This window comes from Mastigoproctus giganteus, chromosome 5 (genome assembly GCF_048544385.1).
Source record: "Mastigoproctus giganteus isolate SK-2022 chromosome 5, ASM4854438v1, whole genome shotgun sequence".
In the NCBI taxonomy this organism is placed as follows: Eukaryota; Metazoa; Arthropoda; class Arachnida; order Uropygi; family Thelyphonidae; genus Mastigoproctus; species Mastigoproctus giganteus.
In genome coordinates, this window is record NC_143579.1 from 53,628,922 (window position 1) to 53,656,171 (window position 27,250).

General features: G+C 35.9%; 1 protein-coding gene across 4 annotated transcripts in view; it reads right to left on the reverse strand.

Annotated features, from left to right (window-relative positions):
- LOC150085398 (uncharacterized) overlaps positions 1-27,250 on the reverse strand; it is a 650,000-nt gene that overhangs the window by 231,813 nt on the left and 390,937 nt on the right. For all 4 annotated transcript variants that reach the window (XR_016546970.1, XM_090374027.1, XM_090374026.1 and 1 more), the window contains exons 15-17: positions 20,713-20,877; positions 11,519-11,600; positions 7,896-8,037 (exon numbers count right to left, since the gene is read on the reverse strand). Coding sequence is in view for 3 of the 4 variants with exons in the window: in XM_090374027.1 (XP_090230153.1) it covers positions 7,896-8,037; positions 11,519-11,600; positions 20,713-20,877 (389 nt within the window). In the remaining variant the exon portion in view is untranslated. The remainder of the gene's footprint in view (positions 1-7,895; positions 8,038-11,518; positions 11,601-20,712; positions 20,878-27,250) is intronic.

Consider the following 27,250-nt stretch of genomic DNA (forward strand, 5'->3'; position numbering starts at 1 on the left):
TACATACCAACTAAGAAATATTGTTCAAGTTTTAGGCCTAAATGGATGTCAGATGAACTAATGAGACATATGTCAGAGAAGAAAAATGCATGGGATACATATAAATTAATGGGTGACATTAATTTATATGTATTCTTCACTACTTTTCTTCACATCCTAAGCCAAAGACTTCTCATAATCTGCCTTAGTTTGTAAACCTAATAAAATTCTAGTAAAGTTTGTGCTCACAGAAAGTAAATCAGCTAACTACAGTGTATTTGCATTCTAGGAAGGTGTCGAAAGAGTATACCACATTACCAGAAAAGGCTAGACCATTATTTTGAGAGGTAGTGTGCATCGTGGCAGTAAAGTTGATGCTTCAACAGGAGTGGGGGAGGGAATTCACAGATTGTTACATTTTACAAATATACGAGGTGTGGAAATAAAGTTCACGGACTGCTAGACTGGTGCAATAAAAAGACCACAAAGTGAAGGGACTCAAAAATGGCTTTATTTTTATTCAAAGTAATCACCGCCTGATTGGATGTACTTATTACACCACGCTAAAAGTTTTTATAGTAATGCTATAAATATTGCAAAACTAAAATAAAGATTTGAAGGGTGATAAATGCAGGGCAGGGATTACAATTTGTTAATTACATTTACACTGCCCTGCATTCCATATTATGAAGGACTTTGAAAAGCATCGATTAAAGGACACTGTATTCTTACTGAGACTGAATTGTCTTTACTACCAGCTAGATGCATTCAAAGATTGCAAAAATGTCTTAAAATGAAATGAAAAATGCCCTAACACAAATGTTAAATGTGAACCAAAGACTATTCTCCTTTTCTTAAAAAAATTTTATAATCAAAATTGTCTGCTACTTTAATTTTTATAATCAGAATTGGTCCCATCTCATTGAGCTTTATAAAGCTTTGGTGTGCCAAAGGAAAGCACACGGCATTTCATTAATGTTTAAAGATTGCCAATGTGCAGTGTTATTTTGCTTTATGTGATTAGCCCCAGCATCATTTGAGATCTATGCTGTCAGTGTTTTCATTGCATTCAGTATTAGTCATTCATTGTCAAATTAATTAATATTGTCACAAAGATTAGAAGTTTTTTTCTGTTCTAGCCTTGCATTATTTTCAGTTTTATATTTTATGTACCCGTCTATGTGCAAGGAATACAAGATTTACAGTTATTATTATTATACGAGGTGTGGCAATAAAGTTCCCAGACTGATAGAATAAAAGAACACAAAGTGAAGGAGATGAAAATGGATTTTTATTTTTATTCCAAGTAATCACCACCTTTTTAAATACACTTATTTCATTGTTCTAAGTTTCTGCAAAGAGTCAGTAAAGTGTTCAAAGAGATGATGTTCATTTCAGCGGTTATGTTTTTCTTTATGGCCTCAACATCTGAAATCTCTTTTCTTTGAGGCAGTTTTCACTTCGGGAAAGAGGAAGAAGTCTGCTGATGCTAGGTTGGGAGAGTAGAGTGGATGGCTGATCTGTGCAATGCCATGTTTCATCAGAAATGTCTTCACAACAAATGGGCAGGGGGCACTGTTGTGCAACAAGAACCAGCTGCCTTTTTCTCAAAATTGTGGCTTCAACCAGGAAATGCACTTCAATAGTCTTTGAAGCACCTGTACTAGAAAACAGTATTGCCTCTTTTCCCTACAAGTACAAATTCCTGATGAATCACTACTTGTTGGTCAAAAAACATGATCAGTCTTGCCTTGATCCTGGACTTGAATCTTGACCCTGTAAACGAAACGTTTTGGGCCTTGGTGATGATTTTGAAGTCCATTGCATGCTTTGCTGCTTCATCTCTGGGTCCTACTGAAACACCCAACACTCATCTCCAGCGACAATACAATCATCAAAATTAGAATTGTCTTGAGAATCTGGATGAAGTCTTTGCATGATAATACTCTTCATTGCTTCTACTCATCCGCGAGGTTGTGCAACACAAATTTTGCATAGACTTTCCTCTAAATCTTCAGGCAGAATTTGACAAATTGTCTCCTTATTCACATCCAACTCATCAATCATTATTCTGAGGGTCAAATGATGATCTCTTGCCACAAGTGAATATTTGCTGATGCTATCCAGGCAGTGTTAGGTGGGTCGGAAAACTACTAGCATTGGGGGATACAAGGACTAATAGATTAACAGTAGCCACTGGCAGAGGTGAAAGTGATTCTTGCACTGCTTCTATTGGAATGAGCAGCAGCCCGGAAAACAAGATGCAGGATATTTCAGAGACTGCTGGGAGTCATTGTGGTACAAGTAAACACATGGGTTCTGTTAGGGTAGCTAAGAATAGGAACAGGTGCATGTATACTTGCGTGTACACCAATGCTAGGAGTTTGGTAAATAAATTTGATGAATTTGAGGTATTGCTCAAAACATCAAAGGCAGATATCGTTGGGATATCAGAGACGTGGTGTCACACAGATATAAGGAATGCAGAACTGGAATTCGTGGAGTACAATGTGTACAGAAAGGATAGACAGGATAGGAAGGGAGGAGGGGTTATGCTATTAGTTAAGAAACACATAAAATCCAAGGAAGTGAAGCCAGTCAACATAGCTGGACAGTGCAGTGTCGAGTCAGTTTGGTGTAACATAAGCATTGGGAGATCAAAATTGAGAGGAGTGTGTTATAGGCCTAATGACTCTGATGAGTATAATAAGAAACTGTACAGGGAAATAGAGTGGGCCAGTAAATCAGAGAGTCTTATAATGGGGGATTTTAATTTCCCAGATATTGACTGGAATTTGTGGGTTGGTCACTCACACACTAGCAAGGTTTTTTGTGGATTTATTGGATGATTGTTTTCTACATCAGCATGTTTGGGAGGCAACTAGAGGGAGTAATACTCTTGATCTGATTATCAGTAGTGATTCTTCATGCATTAAGAATCTGCAGATAAATGAACCACTAGGGGGCAGTGATCACAGTGTGCTGAAGTGGGATTTACTCAAAGAGGTAACTACCATTAGGGGTAAAGGGAAGGGTTTTTGTTTCGTAAAGGTGACTACGATGGTCTGAGATAGTATTTAAATTCTATACAGTGGGACCAACTGATGATGTTACCAAGAGCAAATTCAAAATGGGAAGCATTCAAAGAACTTATCTTGGAAGCTACTAGGCTTTACATACCAACTAAGAAATATTGTTCAAGGTTTAGGCCTAAATGGATGTCAGATGAACTAATAAGACATATGGCAGAGAAGAAAAATGCATGAGATACATATAAATTAACATGTGACATAGAAGCCTATGATAGATAGAAGCTGGTCTGTAACCAAGTTACAAAGGAGGTTAGGCAGGAGAAGGCAGATTACAAGAAATCTTTAGCAAAGGATGCAAAGAAAAACAGCAAAGAGTTCTTTACTTATGTAAACTCTAGAAGGAAGGGGATGAATCACATTGGTCCACTTGATATTGATGTTATTATTTTATTTGGTTTTTAGAAGCATTAGCAACTAAGGCCATATTGCTCCGAGATATGCGGTGGTCATTCCCTGACCTTTCCGCATCCTCCGTATTTGGTGGTGACGGGCTCGAACCCCGGTCTAATCAAGAAGTGTGTGCTAAGCACTGCTGCTCTTTCCCACCTGGCTACGGAGGTGCCTTTGATATTGATGGTTCAACTGATGATGATCCTGCTCAGGTAGCTAACAAACTAAATGAATATTTTGCATCGACATTCACACATGAGGAATTATTCGGCGAGGGGAATGCCAGAGGTGTATTCAACTCTGGCAGTAAGCTAGATAATCTTGTAATAACTGAGAGTAAAGTGAAGGAGAAATTGTTGAAGATAAACACAAGAAAGGCACCTGGGGTGGATGGAATCTATCCAGTTATATTAAAGGAGGCAGCAAAGGAAGTAAGCAAACCCTTAGCCATAATTATGAGAGCTTCCTTGGACTTAGGGGAGGTACCCACAAACTGGAGATGTGCAAATGTGACCCCAATTCACAAAGGAGGATCAAAGGCTGACACAAGTAATTATAGACATGTGAGTTTAACTTCTGTTCCAGAAAAATTAATGGAGGCACTGGTTAAAGAAGCACTGCAGGATCATCTAGACAAGACTTCAGTTATAGCTCAGACACAGCATGGTTTTTTTAAGGGAAAGTCTTGCCTGACCAATTTGATTGGATACTATGATGCAGTCACAAAAGAACTGGATGCAGATGTTGTTGTTTGTTATTTGGTTTTTAGGAGCATTAGCAACTAAGGCCATATTGCTCCGGGATATGCGGTGGTCATTCCCTGACCTTTCCGCATCCTCCATATTTGGTGGTGACGGGCTCGAACCCCGGTCTAATCAAGAAGCGTGTGCTACGCACTGCTGCTCCTGCCCACCTGGTTACGGAGGCGCCAACTGGATGCAGAGAATAACTTTAATATATATACTTGGATCTTAGAAAGGCTTTTGATACTGTTGCAAATGGAAGACTGCTGCACAAATTGGAGCAGTGTGACATTGGAGGCAAACTGCTGCTATGGATAAAGGGATGGTTGAGAGAGAGAAGACAGAGAGTGGTAATCAATGGACACTGCTCATTGTGGACTAATGTTATTAGTGGAGTCCCTCAGGGTTCAGTGTTGGGTCCATTATTGTTTTCTGTATTTATAAATGATATTGATGATGGTATATCAAGTTTAATGTCCAAGTTTGCAGACGATACAAATGTTGGCAGGGTTGTTAAGGACACTACGCTGCTGCAACAGGATCTGGAAAGGTTGAGCAGATGGGCTGAGAGGTGGCAAATGAAGTTTAACCTTGACAAAGTACTACATATGGGAAACAGCAACCCCAGAGCAATGTATCAACTCTGTGGTACTACACTGACAGTGGTAGAGAATGAAAAGGACCTGGGGGTAATTGTGCAGGCAGATATAAAGTTCTCTGAGCAGTGCAGACGGGCTGCAAGAGTAGCTCATGGTGTCTTGTCAATGATATACAGGAATTTTTCTAGCAGGGATAAGGAGGTGATTATTCCCTTGTATAAGGAAATGGTCAGGCCACACCTTGAGTACTGTATACAGGTTTGGAGGCCTCATTTCAAGAAGGATGTAGAGCTGCTGGAATGAGTACAGAGAAGGGCAACAAGATTAGTGAATGGAACAAAGGGTTGCTCTTACGAAGAAAGGCTTAAGTTTTGCAAATTACAGTGTCTGGAGACTAGGCACCGGCAATGTGATCTGATAGAGGTGTATAAAGTCTTAAATGGTTTGAGCATGCTCAATGCCGATGGGATTCTTACTCTTGCTCAGAATAATCACCTGAGAGGGCATACATTCAGATTGAGGAAAGACAGATATAGGATAGATGTGCGGAAATTTGCCTTTAGCTAGCGGGTAGTTGGTTGTTGGAACAGACATCCATCCCTTGTTGTAGAAGTTGATAGCTAAATAAATTTAAGGCTCAGCTGGACAGGTATTTCGAACGAACGGAGGGGTGAAATGGAAGTGTTTTTTTTGGCTGATGCTGCATAAGCTTGCTTTCTTGCATCATATGCCTCCCTCTACTAATGCTAATGCTAATACTAATTTCTTGAACTTTTGTAACTAAATCCTCATATTCAGAGATTGATCGACTCTCACCTCTTAGGTCATCGTGAACATCCTTACATCTGTCTTTGAATTGCTTATAGCATTCAAACACTGGTGTGACAATGTTTTATCACCATACACAGTTTTAACATTTCATATATTTCTGTTGAAAATGTTCCCATTTTAAAGCAAAATCTGATATTTGTTCATTGCTCCATTGCAAAATCGTGACATTACTAATGTTGTTACTTGCAACCTGTCAGCCCACTGGACATTCTCTCTCTACACACATCTGTTGAAGTTTGAACTACAACATACCATTTCCATTTATTTTCAAACTCATCAAAAATGATTGCAACAGCATCAATCCAGGAACTTTACTGCCACACCTTGTACAAAAGGGAAGGAAGGAGACTGACATAGTTGGATGAGTTGTGTACTATATATGTTATCATCTGGTATACTATATGCTGGTTCATGGTGATTTTTATTTCCCTAATGAATTTAAAAGGCATGAATTTGCAAATGATATGCAGGTGGCAATATGCAAAAGAAGTCTGTTCATAAGAAAAATAATAATGATCACAATAAAAGATGGATACACAAGGTGATGTATTATGTATTACAATTGTTTTTGGATTTCAGTTATGCAGAATTTTCATGAAGTGAATGTCACAAGAACCTTTAAAAGAAAGGATATGAATGATTTCATGCTTATAATATTTGTCACATACATAAGCAAAATTAACAGAAATTATTTTTTTTTTACCATTGAAATAGTGTTAATTTCAAAGCATTTTTTTTAAATATTGGCTTAATTTGTTGTGTTGGAGTAATGCTGAAGTTTTGTGCAGTTAATGCCTCCACAAACTTAAATTTGGCAGAGATTAATTGTATCATGTTTCTATTTTATATTAACAACATTTTTATGAAAATTTAGTTATAATTAATAAGCACTGCAATCTACTGGGAGAAGGTCAAGCATTAGCACTAAAAGCAAAAAAAAAAAAAAAAAACCTTTTTCAAATATTAAGGTTAAAATCTGGGGTGGCCTGTTAGGGAACCAAAATCACTTGAGTTACAAAAGGGGATGATACTACTGCTGGATTATCAATCATATGAGCACTTTTTAGATTGCATTTGAGGTTGGTGATACTTCATTTGGCTAATACAGAACCTGATCAGCAAAGCAGTGTTCTTCCAGTGATAACATTTTGCTGCCTTTACACTGAAGCTGGAACATTTTCCCTCTTTTATTTCACTTTTATTTCACCCATTTTATTTCACTCTAAATGCAAGTGTACAAACAATTATGTAGAATAAGAATTATTCTACATAATTGTTTGTGCTACATACATAGTGTAAAGGCATTGTTTAATTTTATTTCATACTGTGGCTACCTTCACAATGAGATACCAGACATTGCACTACTTTGAATAAATAATGCTTCTCTAGTAGAGGAGACTACTGTTATTTATTCTCAGTGGGCACCCCCCACCCAGACGGTACCATTTCAAAGCTGGCTTCATCATTGGTGGGCGGGCAGGTCTGTTCACCATTTGGCACCTCTCATATTGTGGAATTAAATTTGCAACTGTGATGGCATGTTTGCATTATCAGGGTACCTGCCCGCCCACTAAAGCCAACTAGCTTCAAAACGGTGCTGTCTGGGTGATGTTGCCCACTGAGAATAAATAACAGTAGTCTCCTCTACTAGAGAAGCATTATTTATTCAAAGTAGTACAATACCTGGTATCTCGTTGTGAAGGTAGCCACAATATGAGATAAAATTAAACAATGCCTTTACACTATATATGTAGTTAAATTTATGGGTAAACTATGGTGTATTTACACCGTTATTATATAGACAATGTATTTTAGGAACAATATTAGAAAACCACTGTCTTTCTCTAAGAAGCTGACTGTGTACTCTTTTTCTCTCCCATCTATCCTATTCTAATTGCCATAAAGGGAATCTCTCTATCACTCAGATTCCACTTACAGAGAGACCCACCAATTCTGTATGATGAATGCATTTGTGCCACCTGGATTAATGATTGCTAGAGTGATTATATTATCTTTGCTAGTTTTACTTGTGCCCTCTATGTATTATATTAATGAACATTTATTTTACATGCATATCATTTTGCTTCTCTCTTTATTTTATTATTTTTTTTCATTTTAACTCTGCCTTGTTCTGTAAATATTTCTTTTTAATCAACTGATTCCTGCCATCAGAAAGACCAAGATTACTATTAAATGCCATTTATATAAAATACAGCAATAATATTTATAATATTACAATATTATGATATTAATAACCTTACCACACTATGATTTAAGTGCTGCAACCTGGCCTTAACTTTCAAAACAGAGGACTTGATTGATTTAGTTCCTAACTGATGATGACCTGTCTGCATAGCTACTGCAACTAGTCTTGAATGGAGCTGATATTCCATATCTAAACCACTAATAGAGATCATGCATTTTTAGAATTATGACATAATTTTAAAAATAGTCAGAATTATTAAAATTTTCAAAAAAGTACATAAAATGACTTTTAAATTGTTTAGTGATCTGAATTATAAAGTAACCCTATATACAATTATATATATATATATAATTGTATATAGATTTATTTAGTTTAATTCTATATACAATTAATAGGTTTATTTTATAATATACATATATATATATATATATATATATTATAAAATAATATAAATTCACATTACCAGAATTCAAAAATTTATTTGTCTAGTGAGACATAAATACAGTAAACCCCCGCTATTCGCGGTATCTGTATTCGCGGTTTCGCGATCGGTGATTTAATATATAATGAAACTTTAAAAAATGTGAATTTTAAAGCGCCGTGAATATTTTCTGCCATAAAAAAAACATGGCTGTGGCTAAAATTATCTTTCCCGGTCAAAACAGTGTTCAGTGGGTGGGGGAAGAGGGGTGACAAAATCGCGAACGTGGATGTTTCTCGCTAATCCTTGTTCAGTTTGTGTTATGCGCTTGTCATGGAAGGTTTGGTTGTTTGCTTTTAATTTATATGCTTATAAATTGAATAAATTTATCAATTTATAAATTGATAAATTGATAAATAAATCAATTTATAAATTGATATGCTTACAAAAGTGATAAATCTACCGTTTTGAGGTGTAAAACAGACTTTTTTGAGTGTATTAACGGAAGAAAGTGCCTTTATTGTGGACAAGTCCTTTTTTACACGTACAAAAATATGGCTACGAATAACAAGGGAAATGTAAAAATATCAAAGAAAGTGATGAGATTAGCGAATAAAATTGAGTTATTAGACAAAATTTCTAATGGTGAAAGTGTCTCTTCAGTGGCAAAACATTATAAAATCAATGAGTCAACGGTACGATCAATCAAAAAATCGGAAGACAAAAACTGCCGTAGTGTCTGTGAAAACGCGCTAATTGCTTCAAAAATTTGCTCTGTAACTCGTGATGTTAAATTAGAAAAAAATGGAAAAAGCTTTAAATCTGTGGATAGAAGACCGAACTCAAAATGAAATTCCGTTAAGTTCACCCATCATTCATGAAAAGGCAAAACTCCTTTATCAATACTTTAGCGAAACTGGTGATAGCACTGGCGGGATAAGTTTTTTTGCTAGCAAAGGTGCTGGTTTGAAAGATTTGTTTGAAATTTCTAATAAATATTATATTTAATATTAAATTGTTTCTTATTTTCATTTCGATAACTTATGCTTGAATTTCACTATGTACAGTCATATTATGAAGGTACATATAATACATACATAGACAAAATTTTAGACTAGTTTTTCTTATATATTTCATACTTTGGAACGGAATCCCTTTATTACTATGAGAGCAATAACTCAGTATTCGCGTTTTCGGTATTCGCGACATTTCTCAGGAACGTAACCCCCGCGAATAGCGGAGGTTTACTGTAATGGGAAGGCAAAAATTGGACTAAGAGTGTCAGATCAAATGGCTGTAATGGGCACGATGATTAGATGTGAGAGAGAGAGAGAGAGAGAGAGAGAGTTGCATCTATGGAATTCATTATCATATTAAATCAAATGTTTATCAGATTATTATTACTTTTAGAGTAATCTTATGATTACTACAAAAGTCCAACTATTTATGTGTCTTGTTTGTTTGTTTGTTATTTGGTTTTTAGGAGCATTAACAACTAAGGCCATATTGCTCTAGTATCGGTGGTCATTCCCTGAACTTTCTGTATCCTCCGTATTTGGTGGTCACGGGCTCGAACCCCGGTCTAATCAAGAATTGTGTGCTATGCACTGCTGCTCCTGCCCACCTGACTACGGAGGCGCCTTTATGTGTGTCATGCTTGGCTCTGTGCCAACTCTTTGCAAACAATAAGAACTTGGTAAGTTTTCATTATTGGCTTGTCACAGTGTGAACATGAAATCACCATGTGACATCATGGAATGCAACATTTGAAGGGAGCCTCATGGTAAGTGAAGCACACTTGATTATGGCATGCAGTACAGGTCAGTACAGTGGTTCCAATATACACTTTATTCTCAGTATAATGTGAATGGCATTTTTTTATAATTATTTAAAAGGATTAGCAATATACAAGTATATCAGTATTTTAGAGCTGAAATTCAGGCTTTCTTCAGCATGTTTATGCATGTTTTTCTTAATATAATTGATTTCGAGGCATAAGGTTGAGATAATAATTATTTGAAAGGCATAAAGATGGTTGGTATTTTAAAATAGTTAAGATGGAAGGAAATGAAAAATCCCATGAGGAAAGAGAGAAAAAGGTGACCAGCCAAAGAATAAAGACAGCATTGATTGCAGTGTCAAAGCTGATAATGCCAATGTCAGATGTAGAAATTTCAGAGGAAACATTAGAACTTATAATAACACTATATCATTTGCTTTTGCATTAGTAAGAAGGGTTATATAGTAGAGAGTGTCCACCAGGGGAGCCTGTTGGAAATAGCAAATGAATTGGGACCCCCACCCTAAAAAATAAAATAAAATAAAATAATGAAGTTTCTACTTATACACTAGGACAGCTAAGAATTTGTAAAGTACTGATATATAAATAAAAATTTCAATAAGAAATATCTTTCAAGGGTGGATTTAAACACTAATTTCCCATCATTAAATGATGAGTTATATGCTAATATTCTGATAAAACTGTAAAATAAAGTTTTATCACAATGTAAGTATTTTAGATTTTTATGTTGTCTAGCAATTTTAACACATTTACAACTTTGTTTGTAAATCGTAAATGGTGTATAATTAAGATAAAATGACTGAGTAACATGGCTCAGGGAGTTCATTTATTTTATTATTTAAAGAGCATGTGTAAATATTTTATGCTTAACTCCCACAACTAAATCAACTACTCCAAAGCACAGTAAGAAGCAGGAGAAACAAGATCATGAAAAAACATATTGTGGAATTTCATTATTTTAAATCAAATTATTAAATCATTATTACGTGATACCTATCACCACCTGAATATACAACTCTTCTAATCTCATATTATTAGATATTATTCTTTATATAATAATGCAATGAATAAATTAAGAATTTTAATGCAATGTTAGTGCATCTTATGGATAAAATCTTAACTTAATCATTCTGCATTTTCGGTAGCCTTTAAAACTTGGATAGTAAATAGTGATACGATGTATCAAATTTCGAACATCATTTTTTTTTTTTTTTTTTTTTTTGGTAATTGTTGGCGCATCGGCTTCTGTGGCCATAATGCATCTCCCAAGGTTTTTGCAGTACTTTGATCCAAGCTCGAGGTGGGATTCGAACCCGCGACCTTTGGGTTGCCAGGCAGGCACTTTACCCACCTGGCTAGCCCAGTCGGCCGAACATCATTAGAACATCATCTCATTTGATAAAAATGCAGTACTTTTTTTTTTTTTTTTTAAATTTAACTTACATTCAATACATACCTTTCCCTTGCAAGAAAACGCTCTGGGAGAAAAACGGAAAAATTTTTATAAAATACTACAGCAATCCCAATGGAATCATTCACTAAAAAGAGAAAAAGCAAATCAGAAATTTATGTTTGTTAGATGATTCACAACAATTAGTTCTTAATAATTTAAATAGAATATGGTTAAAATTTTAAGAAGTAACTTTTACTCTTTACTAACTGCTAATTCTGGGTAATTTTTAAAAATTGACTATTTAGTTCAACAGCATGCCAGTTTATATGGTATTCTAATTCATTTAGAGTATGTCAGGTATACACAAGTTCAAGTTCATGGCTGATTTGCATGTTGACAAGCTGGAAAAACCCAGAATAACTGACCTGTACTTCCTTTGCCTGAAATCATTTAACTAACTCTTGACTGAAAAGTCCTTTAATGTTTTCAGGTTTGGGTGCCACTATATTGAAAGAAACAAGCTACCTGTATCACTGTGCAATATGGCTATTCATCAATTAGTCCATAGGCCATTCATCAATTTTTGAATTTAATGTTAACATTGGAATAAGTATTACTGTACAGATTTTACAATTTATAAATTTAAACTCTGCCTGATTGACTGCTTTTTTCTCAATGGAAAAGTTGTTCCCCATATTTGGTTTACTCTAAAAATGTCGTTGATGTATTTCTGAAACAAAAGTAAACTGATTTTATTTGAAAGAAATGTGTTGTATGAATGCCCTTATGTATCACATCTCCTCATGTTAAAACACTGTATTTTTTATTTTTTTTTATTCTTCAAATAAAATCATTTTGTGTTCATTTTAGAAGTATACCAATGATGCATTTAGACTAAACTGAGGATGGAAAACAATTTTTCCACTGAGTAAAAAGAAGTTAATTAAGCAAAATTTAAATTTATAAATTGTAGAATTAAACGGGAACACAAATTTAAATCCAATCAAATTAAAAACTTTTGGCCCAAATATAATCTTGTTTATACTCCTGCATGACCACCAGGTCAGTGGAGTTTACAATAAATCGTCAATACAAAAGTTAATCATATTTAGCAGTCAAGGGCTTGAACCCTAGTCCACTCCAAAAGCACATGCTACTGCATTCTCGCTCCTGACCATCGGCTACATCAAAAATGGTCAAAACAACAAATAGCCAGGGCTTGAACCCTGGTCTACTCAAAGAGCACGTACTACTGCACTCTCACTGACCACTCAGCTATGTCAAAAATGGTCAAAACAACAAATAGCCTAAACTTACAAATAAGTCAGACAGAACCCAGTGTCTTTTAATTAAAACACCTGTATAATGTTGACTATTTTACTTCTTTAGATCAGTGATGCATCAACCACTTGTGATCAGAATTAGCTGGCATATTTGTTGTAACTGCTATTTTCAATCTGCAATCACTTCATTTGCATATAACAATTTATGAGTGTTACTATTTGTTTATAAGATAATGAAATCAATTTGATAAATCAGAAAGTGACCAGAGACAACTGAAAAAAATTTAAGTATTATTAGTGATATAAACTACTCTACCAAAAGTAACTGGACATCAAGTTTAGAAAAACAAGTTTTAATGAATAAATATCTTGTGGGACCAGCTTTGATCCCAATGAAAGTGTTCTCCCACTGCATGGAACTTTCGACTAGCAGATATTAGGAATGTAACAGACATCAGGAATTCACAACCAGTATTCCTTCACTCATTTAAGTACAGTTGCTGATTCAATTTCAGAGGGGGATGGTATACTGGCGGTACCCAGATACAGTGTTCCAATTCATCCCAAAAGTGTTGATTTACTCTGGACTTTATTTCCAGAAACCAAGTTTTTGAATTGATCACTATAAGGATGAAGCATTATCATGCAGGAATAGGGAAGGGCCCCATTTTCAGTGAACTGCTAGAGTAAGTGCCACTGAATTGTCTATGTCGCTGACACATTAGACAATTCCATGGAACAATATGCCAATATGTAAATAAACAATATGTTAACGATTCGGTACTGATGGTTTTGGCACTATAAGCAACAGTCCAAGTCTAAACCACAAGAAACAGCCTCATTCCATGACCTGATCCCTTTAAGTTTCATTGCAGGCACAATACGTTGCAATAAATAAATAGAGGCTGGCCTCGATTAACGAGATTAATTTGTCCCACGAGTGCATCGTGCAAAATGGAAACGCGTTAATCGAATATAATAATCAATAGGAAAAATTATAATTGGTCCTTGACCTTCTGGAATGTCCATAAAGAATTTTAAAAATACCTTTTAAATAACTTTTTAACTGTATACAATGTAAAAGATAATGAAAATAATTATGGAATAAAATTTTTATTGCATAAAACAGCCGTTCCCAAACTGTGCACCGCGGAATATTTTAAATTTTCGAGGGAAACAGCGATACTCGACATCTGTCAGACACCGCATGAACTACTAGCTTGAGGTAGTTCACAGTTTCAGCATTTCTTATTAAGTTGTTTGGACCTAACTACTAAACGGAACTGTTAGGTATTTCTTTTGGTCTGGGTGCGCCTTGAAAAAATTACTGAGACACTAAGGGCACCGTGAACCAAGAAAGTTTGGGAACCTCTGACATAAAATACGCAATGAAAAAATGACTGTTGTGGAAATATTTGAACAGTGTTGACTTTCTCTTTTCATCAATCAATTTCTGATAGCTGACAACAATCTTCTCTGGGCCCTGGCGAAATAAATATCGCAGAGAACCTCAAACCTTTTGTTTGAGGTTCTATGCGATATGAAAGATTTCATCTAGTTCTTTTACTGTTATCTCCTTCGCGGTAACATTTTCATTTGGCTCATTTAAAAATTTAAATTTTTATGCAAGTGTGCATTGACTTTATTAGCAGGAGACAAACAAGTAACACGTCTTCTTCCGATGGTTGATGGAACACACCGAAGCAGGCAGCAGGCAAACGTTAGTTTATTGCCCGTACGACTCACAGTAAGCTTAACACGCGATTCAAATCTTTTTCAACTATCGCATAAAAAAAAAGAAAAAAAAAGATCACACTAACTGGAAATTTGCATCATGTAAAGTGAAAAGTGGTATAATTTTTTCAAATAGTGTTAACTGAAAATCGTGTTAATCGAAATCGCGTTATGGGAGGCCTGGCTGTAAATAAATAAATGATGTTTTGCCTACTTGACCATTTGTATACACATACATCACCCTCATTCTTCCAGCTATTTACTACACTGACTACGGTTGACTTTGCAAGGTTGAAATATGTGGCTGTTGCATACAATGATAAATTTTTAATATGAGCATTAAGCCTCTTTGAAGCTCTGCAAGGCTCTTTCCACTACTCGCTCTTCTCGTTTGTGATATCTCTGCTATTGCTTGCATGCTTTTAAACCCATTCATTTCATTTGCACTATTCCCATTATATTGGGAAGGATGTCTCAATGCCTTTGGTAGGGTGATGTATGGAGGTGTTGTATGGAGGTGATGTATGGAGGTGATGTAACATAAACTGTTCATTTAATATGAAAATAAAAAATTAAATTTATCTGTTATTTCTGTTCTCAGTTTATTATTATTATTATTATTATTATTATTATTATTATTTATTTTTACAATGTGTTATGGTGCACTAATTTTTTCCTTCCTTTTATTCATATTTTATTTACAACTTGCACTAACATACATTTTTGAAGAAATTTTTTCACTACTGAAAAATATCTTGTAACCCGCAAATTTACACATAACACATATTTAATTCATAAAATATTGTAAGTAGTATAAAAGTTATAATACTTCACTGAGTGAGTTCTGAAGTAAAAATAATTTAGTGAAACAGCAGTGCCCTCTTAGACATTGGCTGCAATCTGTGGGAGCAGCAATGAAGCTGCTACAGACATCCAACACAGACCAATCATAATCTTCTTCTACTTTCATAGCCATCACAAGTCGCTATGTGGAGGTGAATATATCCTGTGCAGTTTTTGTAGTTTAAAACTCCCCCAAAATCTACTATTGAAGGGTGTAACAATGCAGCAGTAACATATGGATTGTCTCCCCCCACTTTCTTATTTTTTAATTACTCTGTTTCATTATCCTACTGATTTATACAGTTTTCTATTATTTGGCCTATATATCTAAGTGTGGCACTACTGTTAAATAAATTATTTTTACTTCACAATCCATGCAGTGAGGTGCTCTAACTTTTATATTACTTACACCATATTCCCTACAAGTAGAAGGTGAAAAGGTAAAGGTAAACTGCAGCCATTATCAACCCACCGCAGGATGGAAGCCTCCTCAACAATTCATGCTGAGGGAAATGGACCATAGTCTGCCATGTTGGTCCAGTTCGTGCTGGCAGATCGACCGTATTTAGCAGTCAGGGGTTTGATCCCTGGTCTACTCAAAGAATGTGTGCTACTGCACTCCTGCTCCTGACCACTCGGCTACATTGCTCTTCAATTCGTATATTATGTTTAAGATCCTTTTGCAATTGTGATTTTCTAATAACTTGGGAACATCCATGTGAATGACTCCTATTTGTGGCGAAGGTAAAGAAAGCCAACGCGAGAACGACGAGAAACGTCAGATAACTTACGTGGAAAATTAGTTTCCAGATACGGCACTCTAGCACTGCTTGCTCGGTAAACAGACGGTAGGTGTTATCGGTTTGGAGCAAATTCGAGAATGATATATTGATTGACAGGTAGGCACGGCAAACGATGTGCTGAGTGGTGCACAAACACAACACACGATAACATTGGGTTAGTATCATTTTAGAAGCACTAATGGTAACTTGCCCTAATGAACGCTTTCAATAATGGTGAAAAAAGGTCAGGTTACCTCCACTTGAATCCCATGGGAGCTTGAATCCCTCCTAAAGTGGAGGGGGTAACCTAACCTTTTTTCTTTAGAATCACAGTCATATTTAGAAACACATTCTTTTTATGACTGTATTTTTATTTTCTTGTTCAATAATATGCCCTAATATGAAAAAAGGTCGTTACCTCCATTTGAATCCAATGGGAGCTTGAACCCTCCTGAAATGGAGGGGGTAACCTAACCTTTTTTCTTTACAATCATGTGGACTAGTGCATAAATTGTTTATTAACAAAATATTATTTTTTTTATTACTGTACTTTTATTTTTAAAGATACTCGTGTGGATACACACGTATCATAACGTCAATCAACACCCAACAGCTATTCACTATATATATAGAATCTTTCTTTCTTTTCTTATATTATTTCTTTCCTAACCTAATGTTTAAGGTTAGGTCACTAAATACATTTGTATAAGGAAACCGTTTCTATTATTTCATAACCTACCATTTAAGGTCAGATTACAAAATATAATGAAAAATAAAGAAACCTTTTCCTTTTTTCCGTAACCAAACCTAAATCAACAGTATAGTAAAAACAATCATGAACTCCCAAAATCTGCTTTTAATAATGATAAAAAAACATAATGAAGACCATAAAAATGAACAGAACGAAACTTTTATTAATTTAGTTTTCATCAAAAAATCAACCAATGTTTTATTTTCCTTACAAATTTCTTCCATCTTTAAACGATTCATTGCTATTACCTGTTTACCGTTCATTACAAAACTATTATGCACCATTCTTTACTCATAAATATACATTATAATGCCAACCAATGTCTACACAGTATCTTGTCCTCCGTCACGCCCACCACTAATCATTTCATTGTTTGCCACGCCTACCTGTAAATCAATATATCCTTCTTGATTTCGGCTCCAGACCAATAACACCTACCATCTGTTTACCAAGCAAATAGCGCTAGAGTCCGGTGTCGGGAAACTAATTTTCTGCGTAAGTTATCCAACGTTTCTCATCGTTCTCGTGTTGGCTTTCTTTACCTTAGCCCTATTTGTTAGTTTTTTTTTTAGAATTAGGGGGAACTTGTATTTTATGAGTTGTTTTTTGCTTTTGAATACTTTATTCAAATTTCTTCAAATATTGTATATAATTCAAGGGTAATATATATTTCACAATTAATTGCACGCAAACTGTATTTTTGAAAAACCACTTTGAATGAATTATTATTCTTGTATAAATAGGATATAGGTAAAAGCATTTGCAGAGATGTGTGCAATTAAGCTAAAACTCAAGTCAAATTTTTAAAATTAAGAAGGAAAAACTGCAGAAGATTTTATGACTGAATATGATGAAAGGCACGCTTCCAATAGTGGAAGGTAATGAAATGAGATAAGATGAGGAGGGAGAATGTCTTCAATACTAGGCAGAATATAACCAAAATTACCAGTGGTTAGCTACATGGCTAGCATATGGATAGGTTCAAGTCAAATTTTCAAATTTAGCAAGAAGGTCCTCAAGAAATAGCTTGGTGGTAAATACAACAGACTCATAAATCTAAACTGGGAATTAACTCTTGCCAGATTTCTGAAATACAGTACTATACAGCTCCTCTGGTAGTAGTGTACAAGATCATTAAAAACAAGAATACCTAACATATTCCCCCAGGTTTCGGTGTTGGGCCCACTGTTGTTTTATATATTTACCAATGATATTGGTGAAGGTATATCAGGCTTAATATCGATGTTTGCAGATGATACAAAGGTTGGCAGGGTTGTTAATGACAGTAATGGCAGTGTGCTACTGCAACAGGATCTAGAAAAGTTGGGCAGATGGGATGAGAAGTGGCAACTGAAGTTTAACATTGACAAATGCAAAGTACTGCATATGGGTAGAATCCAGAGAAACATACCAACTGTGTGGTACTACACTTAGGATGGTAGAAAATGAAAAAGACCTGGGAGTAATTGTGCAGTCAGATATGAAATTTTCTGAGCAGTGCATACAGGCAGCTAGAGCAGGTCATGGGATATTGTCAATGATATACAGGAATTTTTCTAGTAGGCAAAAGGAGGTGCTTATCCCTTTGTATAAGGAAAAGGTCAGGCTATGCCTTGAGTACTGCCTACAGGTCTGGAGGCCTCATTTTAGGAAGGATGTAGAGTTGCTTGAGTGAGTACAGAGAAGGGCAACAAAAAATTGGTGAGGGAAACGAAGGGGTCCTCTTACCAAGAAAGGCTTAAGTTATGCAAATTGCAGTCTGGAGGCTAGGCACCTGCAAGGTGATCTGATTGAGGTGTATAAGTCCTTGAATGGGTTGAGCAGGCTCAATTCTGATGGGATTCTTCTTTTTGCTCAGATTACGAACCTGAGGGGGCATAAATTCAAATTGAGGAAAGATAGTTATACAATAGATGTATGGAAATTTTCCTTTAGCCAGCAGGTAGTTGATTGCTGGAACAAACTTCCATCTGTTGTTGTTGTGGAAGTTGATAGCTTAAATAAATTCAAGGAGGAACTGGACAAATGTTTAGAGGGAATGGATGTGTGAAATGTTTTTTTTTTTTTTTTTTTTTGGGTGATGCTACATAAGCTTGCTTTCTTGCATCACTGCCTCTACTGTTACTATTATTACTATTATTCCTACTTTTCTTTTTAAAATTCAGAGGCATTGCCTTTACTCTGGGGATGTGGATTGCCAGATCTTTTAGAGCATTGATGGCTGCATCTTCTTGAACATAATACAAGACTTGAAGGGCAATCTCCCATACACACAATTAACATGATATATAAAGGTAGAACACACTGCTCTGCATGAATCGGAAATAATTTACTGAACAGTTTTTGCTTTTTGACATAGATTTCAAATAATAATAAACTAAAATAAACATCAGTAAAGCTTGAAACAATTACAGAAAAATGAAGAAAAGAAGGGGAGAGGAGAGGAGATTTGGTTTATAATACCAGATGGCCTAATGAATTGTGTGCTACTTAGAAGGGTTCTTCAGCATTATCACAACATGGATGTTAATATTAGCTAGTTTTCAGCTAGAATGGCATTTATTGATTATAATAGGCTACAATGGCAAGTCTACCTTGTAGGATTTAACATTCAAAATGGTTGGCATTTCCAAGTTGTCTGGGTTCAATTCCTGGAAGCTAATGTGTGAATTCAAAAGGATTTGTGAAATGAGTTTTGGTTATTTCTTTACTTTTTATGAGGCCCTATCATTGAAGGGTATTTGTTTTGATCAATGAAAAGTTTTCTTACTTTGGCCTCATAGTTGTACTGTACTCATTATTCTCATAACACTATGAGGTTAATGAATACAAAACGTTAAGAATATGAAAACAATGGTTTACATGACAGAAACTAATAAATCTAGAAAAGAGTCCTGGTATATTTCAAAAGATCCAATTGTTTTGCTTTTGATTGTTTTGATTTGTTCTATTTAAATAAAAAAAAAATGACATATATTGTACTATGCTAGAAGATCCTCTGTGACTGTATAGTGGTTTTACAACTTGTTACTTACTTGATGACTGAAGAACCCTATGAGGTCAGGATACATAATATAATTTCTTGCATGCACCAACCAAGTGAAAAGAACTTTAATACTAAGTGAGAGGGTATACACAGTAAAACATAAAATGGAAACTGACACAAGGCACAGATATTCAAGAGATAACATATATTAAATTTAGCACAAACAAAGAACACAACAATAGTAGCTTTTTGCTACTGTATGCTGCCTTTATCACTAACTGAGAACTGGAAAGCGGTGGTTTTTATATGTGTGGTTGACCAAGTATGTGAGGCCACAGAGGAGGTGGGTGGTTTGGGGGTATGTGCAAAGGGTAGCGAGGGAGAGGAAGAGGGTGGTCAAGAAAGGGGGGGGAGAGAAGAAGGAAGGGAGAGGGTTGAGGTAGGTGACTGCTGCAGTAGGCAGCTACTGAGCTTGCGGACTATGAGAGGCTCAAAGATGGAATGTATGTGGGTGCCACAGTTCCTGTTGATTGTATTTCCGGTGATGCTTGTTACTCACTTGAAGAGTTTTGGATTTGAATTATGTTGGAGGCTGGAGGAAAATAAAGGCCTCTTCAATCAGGGTGGAGTTAGTCAATCTCAGATAGAAGGAATAAGGTCCCTCCAACTCCCACCCCAAGGGTCATTCCAGGCTTTTCAGCTGGGATAACATGCAAATTACACACACTTTTAGAGACATAATAAACTGGTGCAATATGGCCTAAGTGCTAATGTGCATAAAACCAACAATAACTACAAAAAGTTAAGTTATATATTAAAGAATATATATGTAAAAAAAAATGAAACACTCATTTATTAAATTTTAAAGATCTACTAACTTTCTTGGAAATTTTCAACTATCCAAGTATCAAAGATCAATTCCACTGTATCTGTCAGCCATACAGGCAAAATATCATCTTGCTTCTTCTCACTTCTGGGAACAATACCACTGGGAAATTTTAATATGTGCTGGCCTTCATTCTGTACCTGACCAACCTCAAGAACTGGATAATAAAAAAATCATTAATTCTGTAAGTAAAATTAAAATGGTTACAATATTAATATTAAAAAAAAAATGTAAAACAATATGATCATTACACCCGTATACACCAGCATAAAATAACCCACAAATTTATTATTGTCAAATTAATAAAAACCAGTTCTTTAATACTGGCACATCACATTTTTCAAACCCAGTTAAATACATTTCTTACATCTTGTTTGCACCTTGATGACCAACTTGGGACATGGTTATGTACATGGCAGGATTAAGCCATATGCTATTAAAGAAATGTGCATCATTTACTATACCAAGTAAAAACAGAAATTTATTTATTTTGATACACACATACAACCCTCCAAACATTTCTGGATACACACTGGTTTCACATTGACATCACTGTCACTCACTTCAGTTTTTGCCCTCCCTTTGGCTGCTATGACACACTCCACCCTCCTGGGCAGGTTTTTAGGCTTGTTGCCAACAAATGGTAGGCTGCAATGAGAATAGCCCTTCATCCTTCTGCAATACGATATTCTGTTTGTTCCTGGTATGTACGATATTCTGGTTTGTTCCTCACTTGACATTCTAGTTTATCTCATAGGTGTTCCATAGGGTTTAAATAGGGACTCTGCAATGGCCATTCTGATTATTGCACATCCAAGTCCATTAACTATTCTCAAATAGCATCAGAAGTATGGCATGGGGCATTATTCTGTTGAAACAAAAACATATGCCTACCAAAGAACAGCCACATCGTAGGGAGCATGGAAATGTCCAGAATGTTAAGGTAGGCATCAGTATTCATGGCTCTCTACATAACCATCAAAGGTCCTAGGCCAGAGGTGGGTAACTTTTTACATTGGAAGGCCAAATTTTATTTAACCAAGGTGCTATTAAGCTGCATACTGAGAATTAAATACTGTATATACAAAAAAATTATATTTTTATAGGCATATTTACAATTTTAATTACAGCCTGTTATTGTATGAGGAATTTAAACAAAAAATTAGCAAAGACATTTATTTGTTTAGCAAAAATGATAACAAAACTAAAAATGAATGAATTTAGACAACCATTTAATGACTTTTTTGTGACTGCTTAATGCCAGATAGTAATCTGATATTTGCTTCCAACATCGTTGAGTATAGTTTTAATTGGTCCCCCAAGTGAATATCCGTCATCCGAGAACTCAAGCTTGTTTTAATTTATGTCATATATGAAAATGTTGATTCACAACAGTAGGTTGTGCCAAAACAAGATAGCATTCAATGAGCATGTTGACTTAGACGTGGCATTTTTTCATATTTAAAGAGGATCCTTCTTTGCATCAAATAGAGACATCAGAATATTATCTTCTGAGAGCTCAATTAATTTCATCTGTAAGTCATCAGGTGCTTCGGAGACATCAATCAGCTGTGGTTGAAAAGCTTCAGGTTTCAGTGTGCGATCCTGTTTCTCAAAATCAGCAAACTTTTCATTGTATTCTTCAATCGGGGAGTCTAAAACAGCTGTGTATTCTTTCATGTCGCATTTCCTTAATGATTTGTTTGTATCCTGTTTGTTAATTATTTTTGTCAATTCATGAAAGTGTTCAGCTGAAAGTTCCAATCGGTAAAGCAAGGTTTTCAAAAAGGTCAGCTTTTTCCAAAATGCCTGTATTTTAAGCCACATATCATATTTAGGTTTGGTTTTACCTTTCAAAAAAATATTCAGTTAATTTTGCTTTGACATTATATCACAGAAAAATGCAATATCTCTGCAGAATTCCACTTTTGACAATTCACACTGTTGAGTCAGTTCCTCAAAAAAACTTGTGATTTGTTTTCACAAAGATAAAAGTTTGACAGGTATTTGTCCTTGGGACAACCAGCACACTTTAGAATGACATGGCAGATTCATGCTGAATGTTTCATCATTAAGCTGAAGTATGTTGCGAAATTGGTAATGTCATGATGTATTTGCTCAAATGTAGTTTACAATACCTATAACTTTATTTAATGTGTCACTTAAAACAGTAGATTTGCACACATATTCTGCTAATGAAGAATACAGTGAAAGGAAATCAAAGTATCTGGATCTATCAATTCTTTCTGTAATAACAGAAAAATCCTTCATGTTTTCCTCTCATGGAAGGTGTGCCATCCGTGCATACACTTACTAAATTACATAAATTCAGTTTCACTTCATAGCATTTTTCTTTGAAGATGGTGAAGATGTCAATTCCATGTGTCCCGGCAGTAAGGGTACCCAAAGTCAGTATCCATCGTGACAATGAAAATCCACAGTTATAAATAACACAAACAAAAAATAACATCTTCACTTAGTCAGTAATGTCAGTGGATTCATCCAAGGTGATCAAATAATAAATGGCTTCACTTTGGCATATTGCATGAAGTTGTTCTGTTATATTATAGGCTAATTTGTGCTGCTGATCAGTTATGGTCCTCTTGAAAGAGGTAACTGTTTGTACTTATTAACCTTAGCTGACTCTAAACATCCTACAACTTTATGATTTCCACATTGCTAAATGGATTACTTCTTCTTCCAAGTACAGATGCTACTTTATGTGTAACTTCAGTGATGTCAGTCCCTTGTGCTGATGTAGTTTTGAATACTTGTTGCTGCTGCTTTCCATCTTTCATTTTCTGAAGCACAGACTTTCGAGGTTCTCCTTCTAGTTTGGCATATTTGTTGTCCTCATGAGTCATATAATGCTGATATGCATTGTATTTCTTCACTGTTGCCAAAATGGCATCGCAGAGCAAACACATCATTTCATCATTCACTGCAACAACACAATATTGCAATTCCCATTCTTCATTGAATACCATCTTTTCTTCCTTTTATGCTCTTTTCTTATTTCTTGACATAATCGGGTTACCAGTAAAAATTAAAAATGAAATACACAGATTGATTGAAGATTCAATTTTAAAGGAAACAAGCACTGGGAACTGATGACACTGGGGAGAATGACCAGAATGTCAACTGATATTGATAGCAGTCAGCAAGATGAGTCATCACTGATAAGAAAGGCAACATTGCCAAATGAAGTTCAGTTTCAAGTGGAAGTGATGCCATATCATCTGTATGGGAAACAATAATACTCTGTAAAGATTAGGGAATTAGAATAAATGCCTTATTTTGTATTTATTTTAATATATAATTCATTATTATTTTCCTTAACTAGAAAAGGCAATGCATACATTTTATTTAACGCATACATTTTCTTTAACATGTTACAGTTCTTTCTTAAGAAGCTTTCAGGCCTGTGATGCGAATCACTGGGTGGTGGCCAGTTCACCAATTACTGAGTTTCCACTGACAGGCCTCTCACTAACTACACAGTTATCGATATAAATAATTTTACCTCTTTACTTGTTTTGTTTTGTCCTCTATTGATCTATCCAATATTTTTATGCCTTTAATGTTTCTTTTGCTAATGTAAGGCATAAATGTAAACTAATTTATACAAGGAGAATAACAATATATAAAATTTACCTTAAAAATATTTTGAGTTTGGTGTTATGTCATGAAATAAAAGGCAGATTTTGCATTTTAGAGAAATAGAAAAAAGACTGCAAATGGTATCCAAAAAGTCTGTGTGCGGCCTTAAGGGCACAGGTTCCCCACCCCTGTCCTATGCCATATCATGAAAAAGTCCCACACCATAATCCCAACTCCGAACTTCACTGTTCACATAATGCACTCTGGAAGTAGACAGTCTCTGGGCATTCTCCACTTTCACAATAGGGTGTGGCAGATTCATAATTTAGTTTGTTTTATTTTTATATACTTGTACTATTTACTTATATTCAAGTGTGTGTGTGTTATTTATGAGGTTTCTGTATGTGCGTTTTCTGTATTTGTGTATATCAACGCACCTATCTTGCAACTAGCTGGAAAAATAGCACTTGTTAGTATAACCTATATACACTGTGCTGCCACTTTATTAGGTACACCTACCTAGTAGCACGTTGAGCCTCATTTAGCCTTCAAAACAGCCTGAATTCGTCTAGGCATGGATTGAACAAGATGCTGAAAACATTGTGCAGGAATGGAGTACCATGCAGACATGAATGTGTCATGCAGTTCCTTGAGATTCAAGATTCAATGGAGGTGTAGGCCTGCAGCGAACAGCCCTTTCCAGCTCATCCCAAAGTTGTTCAAAAGGATTGAGATCCGAGGACTGAGCTGCAGCAAAGAAAAGGAGACTGACACTGCATCAAAGAAAAGTCATTGTCATGTTCCTGGAACCATTCCATAGTGATTCGGGCTTTGTGCACCGCCACATTATCCTGCTGGAAGTAACCCCTGAAGGACTTCCTAATTCATTTCACAAATATACGTGGTCTCAATTCTAATCTCAACGATGTCCATTTCCACTTGCAGTCTGCCAAACCCCATGTACTTTTTCTGACAGAATCTCAGTTATCGGTTGATTCATCTACTGCTCATCTCAGATGCCCAAATTATTCGCTGTATGATTCCTTTCGCCTCAAAGGTGGTACTTGTGCATATGTCTGTTCTGATATTCCCTGTCAGAGACTTGGCAATTTGGAATCTCCACTCTTTGATCTTCTCTGGCTTAAAATCTCTCTACCTCATTGTGTCAAATTCATCTGTTGTCTCTACCGTTCTCCCAACTCCACTAATCACTTGGAGCTTTTTGACTTCCTCTCTTTGCAACTTGACTTTCTCCAGTCCAACTTTCCTAACAGTGAAGTAATTTTCCTTGGTGATTTTAATGTTCACAACTCCAGCTGGCTTCCTTTTTCTAGTCACACCGACCGAGCAGGTCGAGATGCTGAGGCTTTTGCAATTACTAATGACCTAGCACAGATTGTTCATTTACCTACAAGAATTCCGGACAATCCTAATCATACAGCCAATACGCTTGATCTTTTTCTCACAAACAACCCTTCTAAGTACACGGTCGAAGTGAGAGGTCCTTTAGGCACTTCAGATCACAACTTGGTGATTGTCTCTTCTCCAATGGAACCTTTATCTCATGGCTATTCCCAACCATGTGTTGTTTGGCATTACAAGAATGCAAAATGGGATGACCTGCGAGACTTCTTTTCTTCTTTTCCTTGGTCGGATTACTGTTTCAAAACTTCTGATGTCAACGTTTGCTCAGATCGTGTCAGTGAAATTATTTTTGCAGGAATGGAATCCCTTATCCCACACTCCACTTTAAAATCTCGTCCTTTATCTAAACCTTGGTTTTCCAATAAATGTGCTAAGGCTGTCCAAGAGAAGAATGTTGCATATCGTAATTGGCTTGTTTCTAATTCTTCAGTTTCATTTTCTGCCTACACCAAAGCTCGCAACAGTTGTAAAGCAGTTATTAATCAGTCCAAACTAGAGTTTGAACAGGCTAAGAGTAGAAAACTTGCTTCTTGCCCTAATGGTAGCCGAGCATTCTAGTCTCTTGCCAAAGCTATTGGCCGCAACTTTTGCCCATCTTTGCTCCCACCTCTGTCCAAACCAGATGGTTCTGTTGCCACTTCAGCCAAGGATAAAGCTGACCTGCTAGCATCCCATTTTTCTTCCAGCTCATGTATTAATGATCTTGGTAAAACACCTCCCACCGTTCCCAACACGCTCCATTCAATGCCTCCTGTGGTCTTCCGTCAAAAGGATATCAGAAGGATTTTGATGAATCTTGATGCTAAGAAAGCTCCAGGTCCTGATGGTATTTCTCCACTTGTTCTCAAAACCTGTGCTCCTGAACTTACTCCTATTCTTTGCCGCCTTTTTTCACTTTCTTATTCCAAAGGTGTTTTTCCTTCTGCTTGGAAATTTGCTCATATCCAGCCAGTTCCTAAAAAGGGTGACAAATCCCTCCCATCCAATTATCGTCCCATTGCAATTACTTCTACTCTTTCTAAAGTAATGGAGAAATCAATTAACTGCCAACTCTTAAACTACCTAGAAACCTTCCGTCTGTTCAACAATCACCAGTATGGATTCCGTCAGTGTCGATCCACTGGAGATATTCTGGCTTATGTTACCCATTTATGGACTAACTCAATGGAAAGGTTCGGTGAAACACAAGTAGTTGCTCTTGACATCTCAAAGGCTTTTGATCGTGTTTGGCATAAACAAGCTTCCATCTTATGGTTTGCCAACTGTTTTTAGTAATTGGTTATCCAGTTTTCTCTCTGATCGCTCACTGACGGTGATGGTAGATGGCTCTCTGTCTTCTAACTTCTCCACTAATGCCGGAGTCCCCCAAGGTTCAGTTCTTTCCCCCACTCTTTTCCTCTTGTATATCAATGACCTTCTTCCATTGACTGGAAATCCTATCCATAGTTTTGCCGATGATAGCACATTGCATTCAACTTTCCATTTTGAGAAACCTTGTCCTGCTC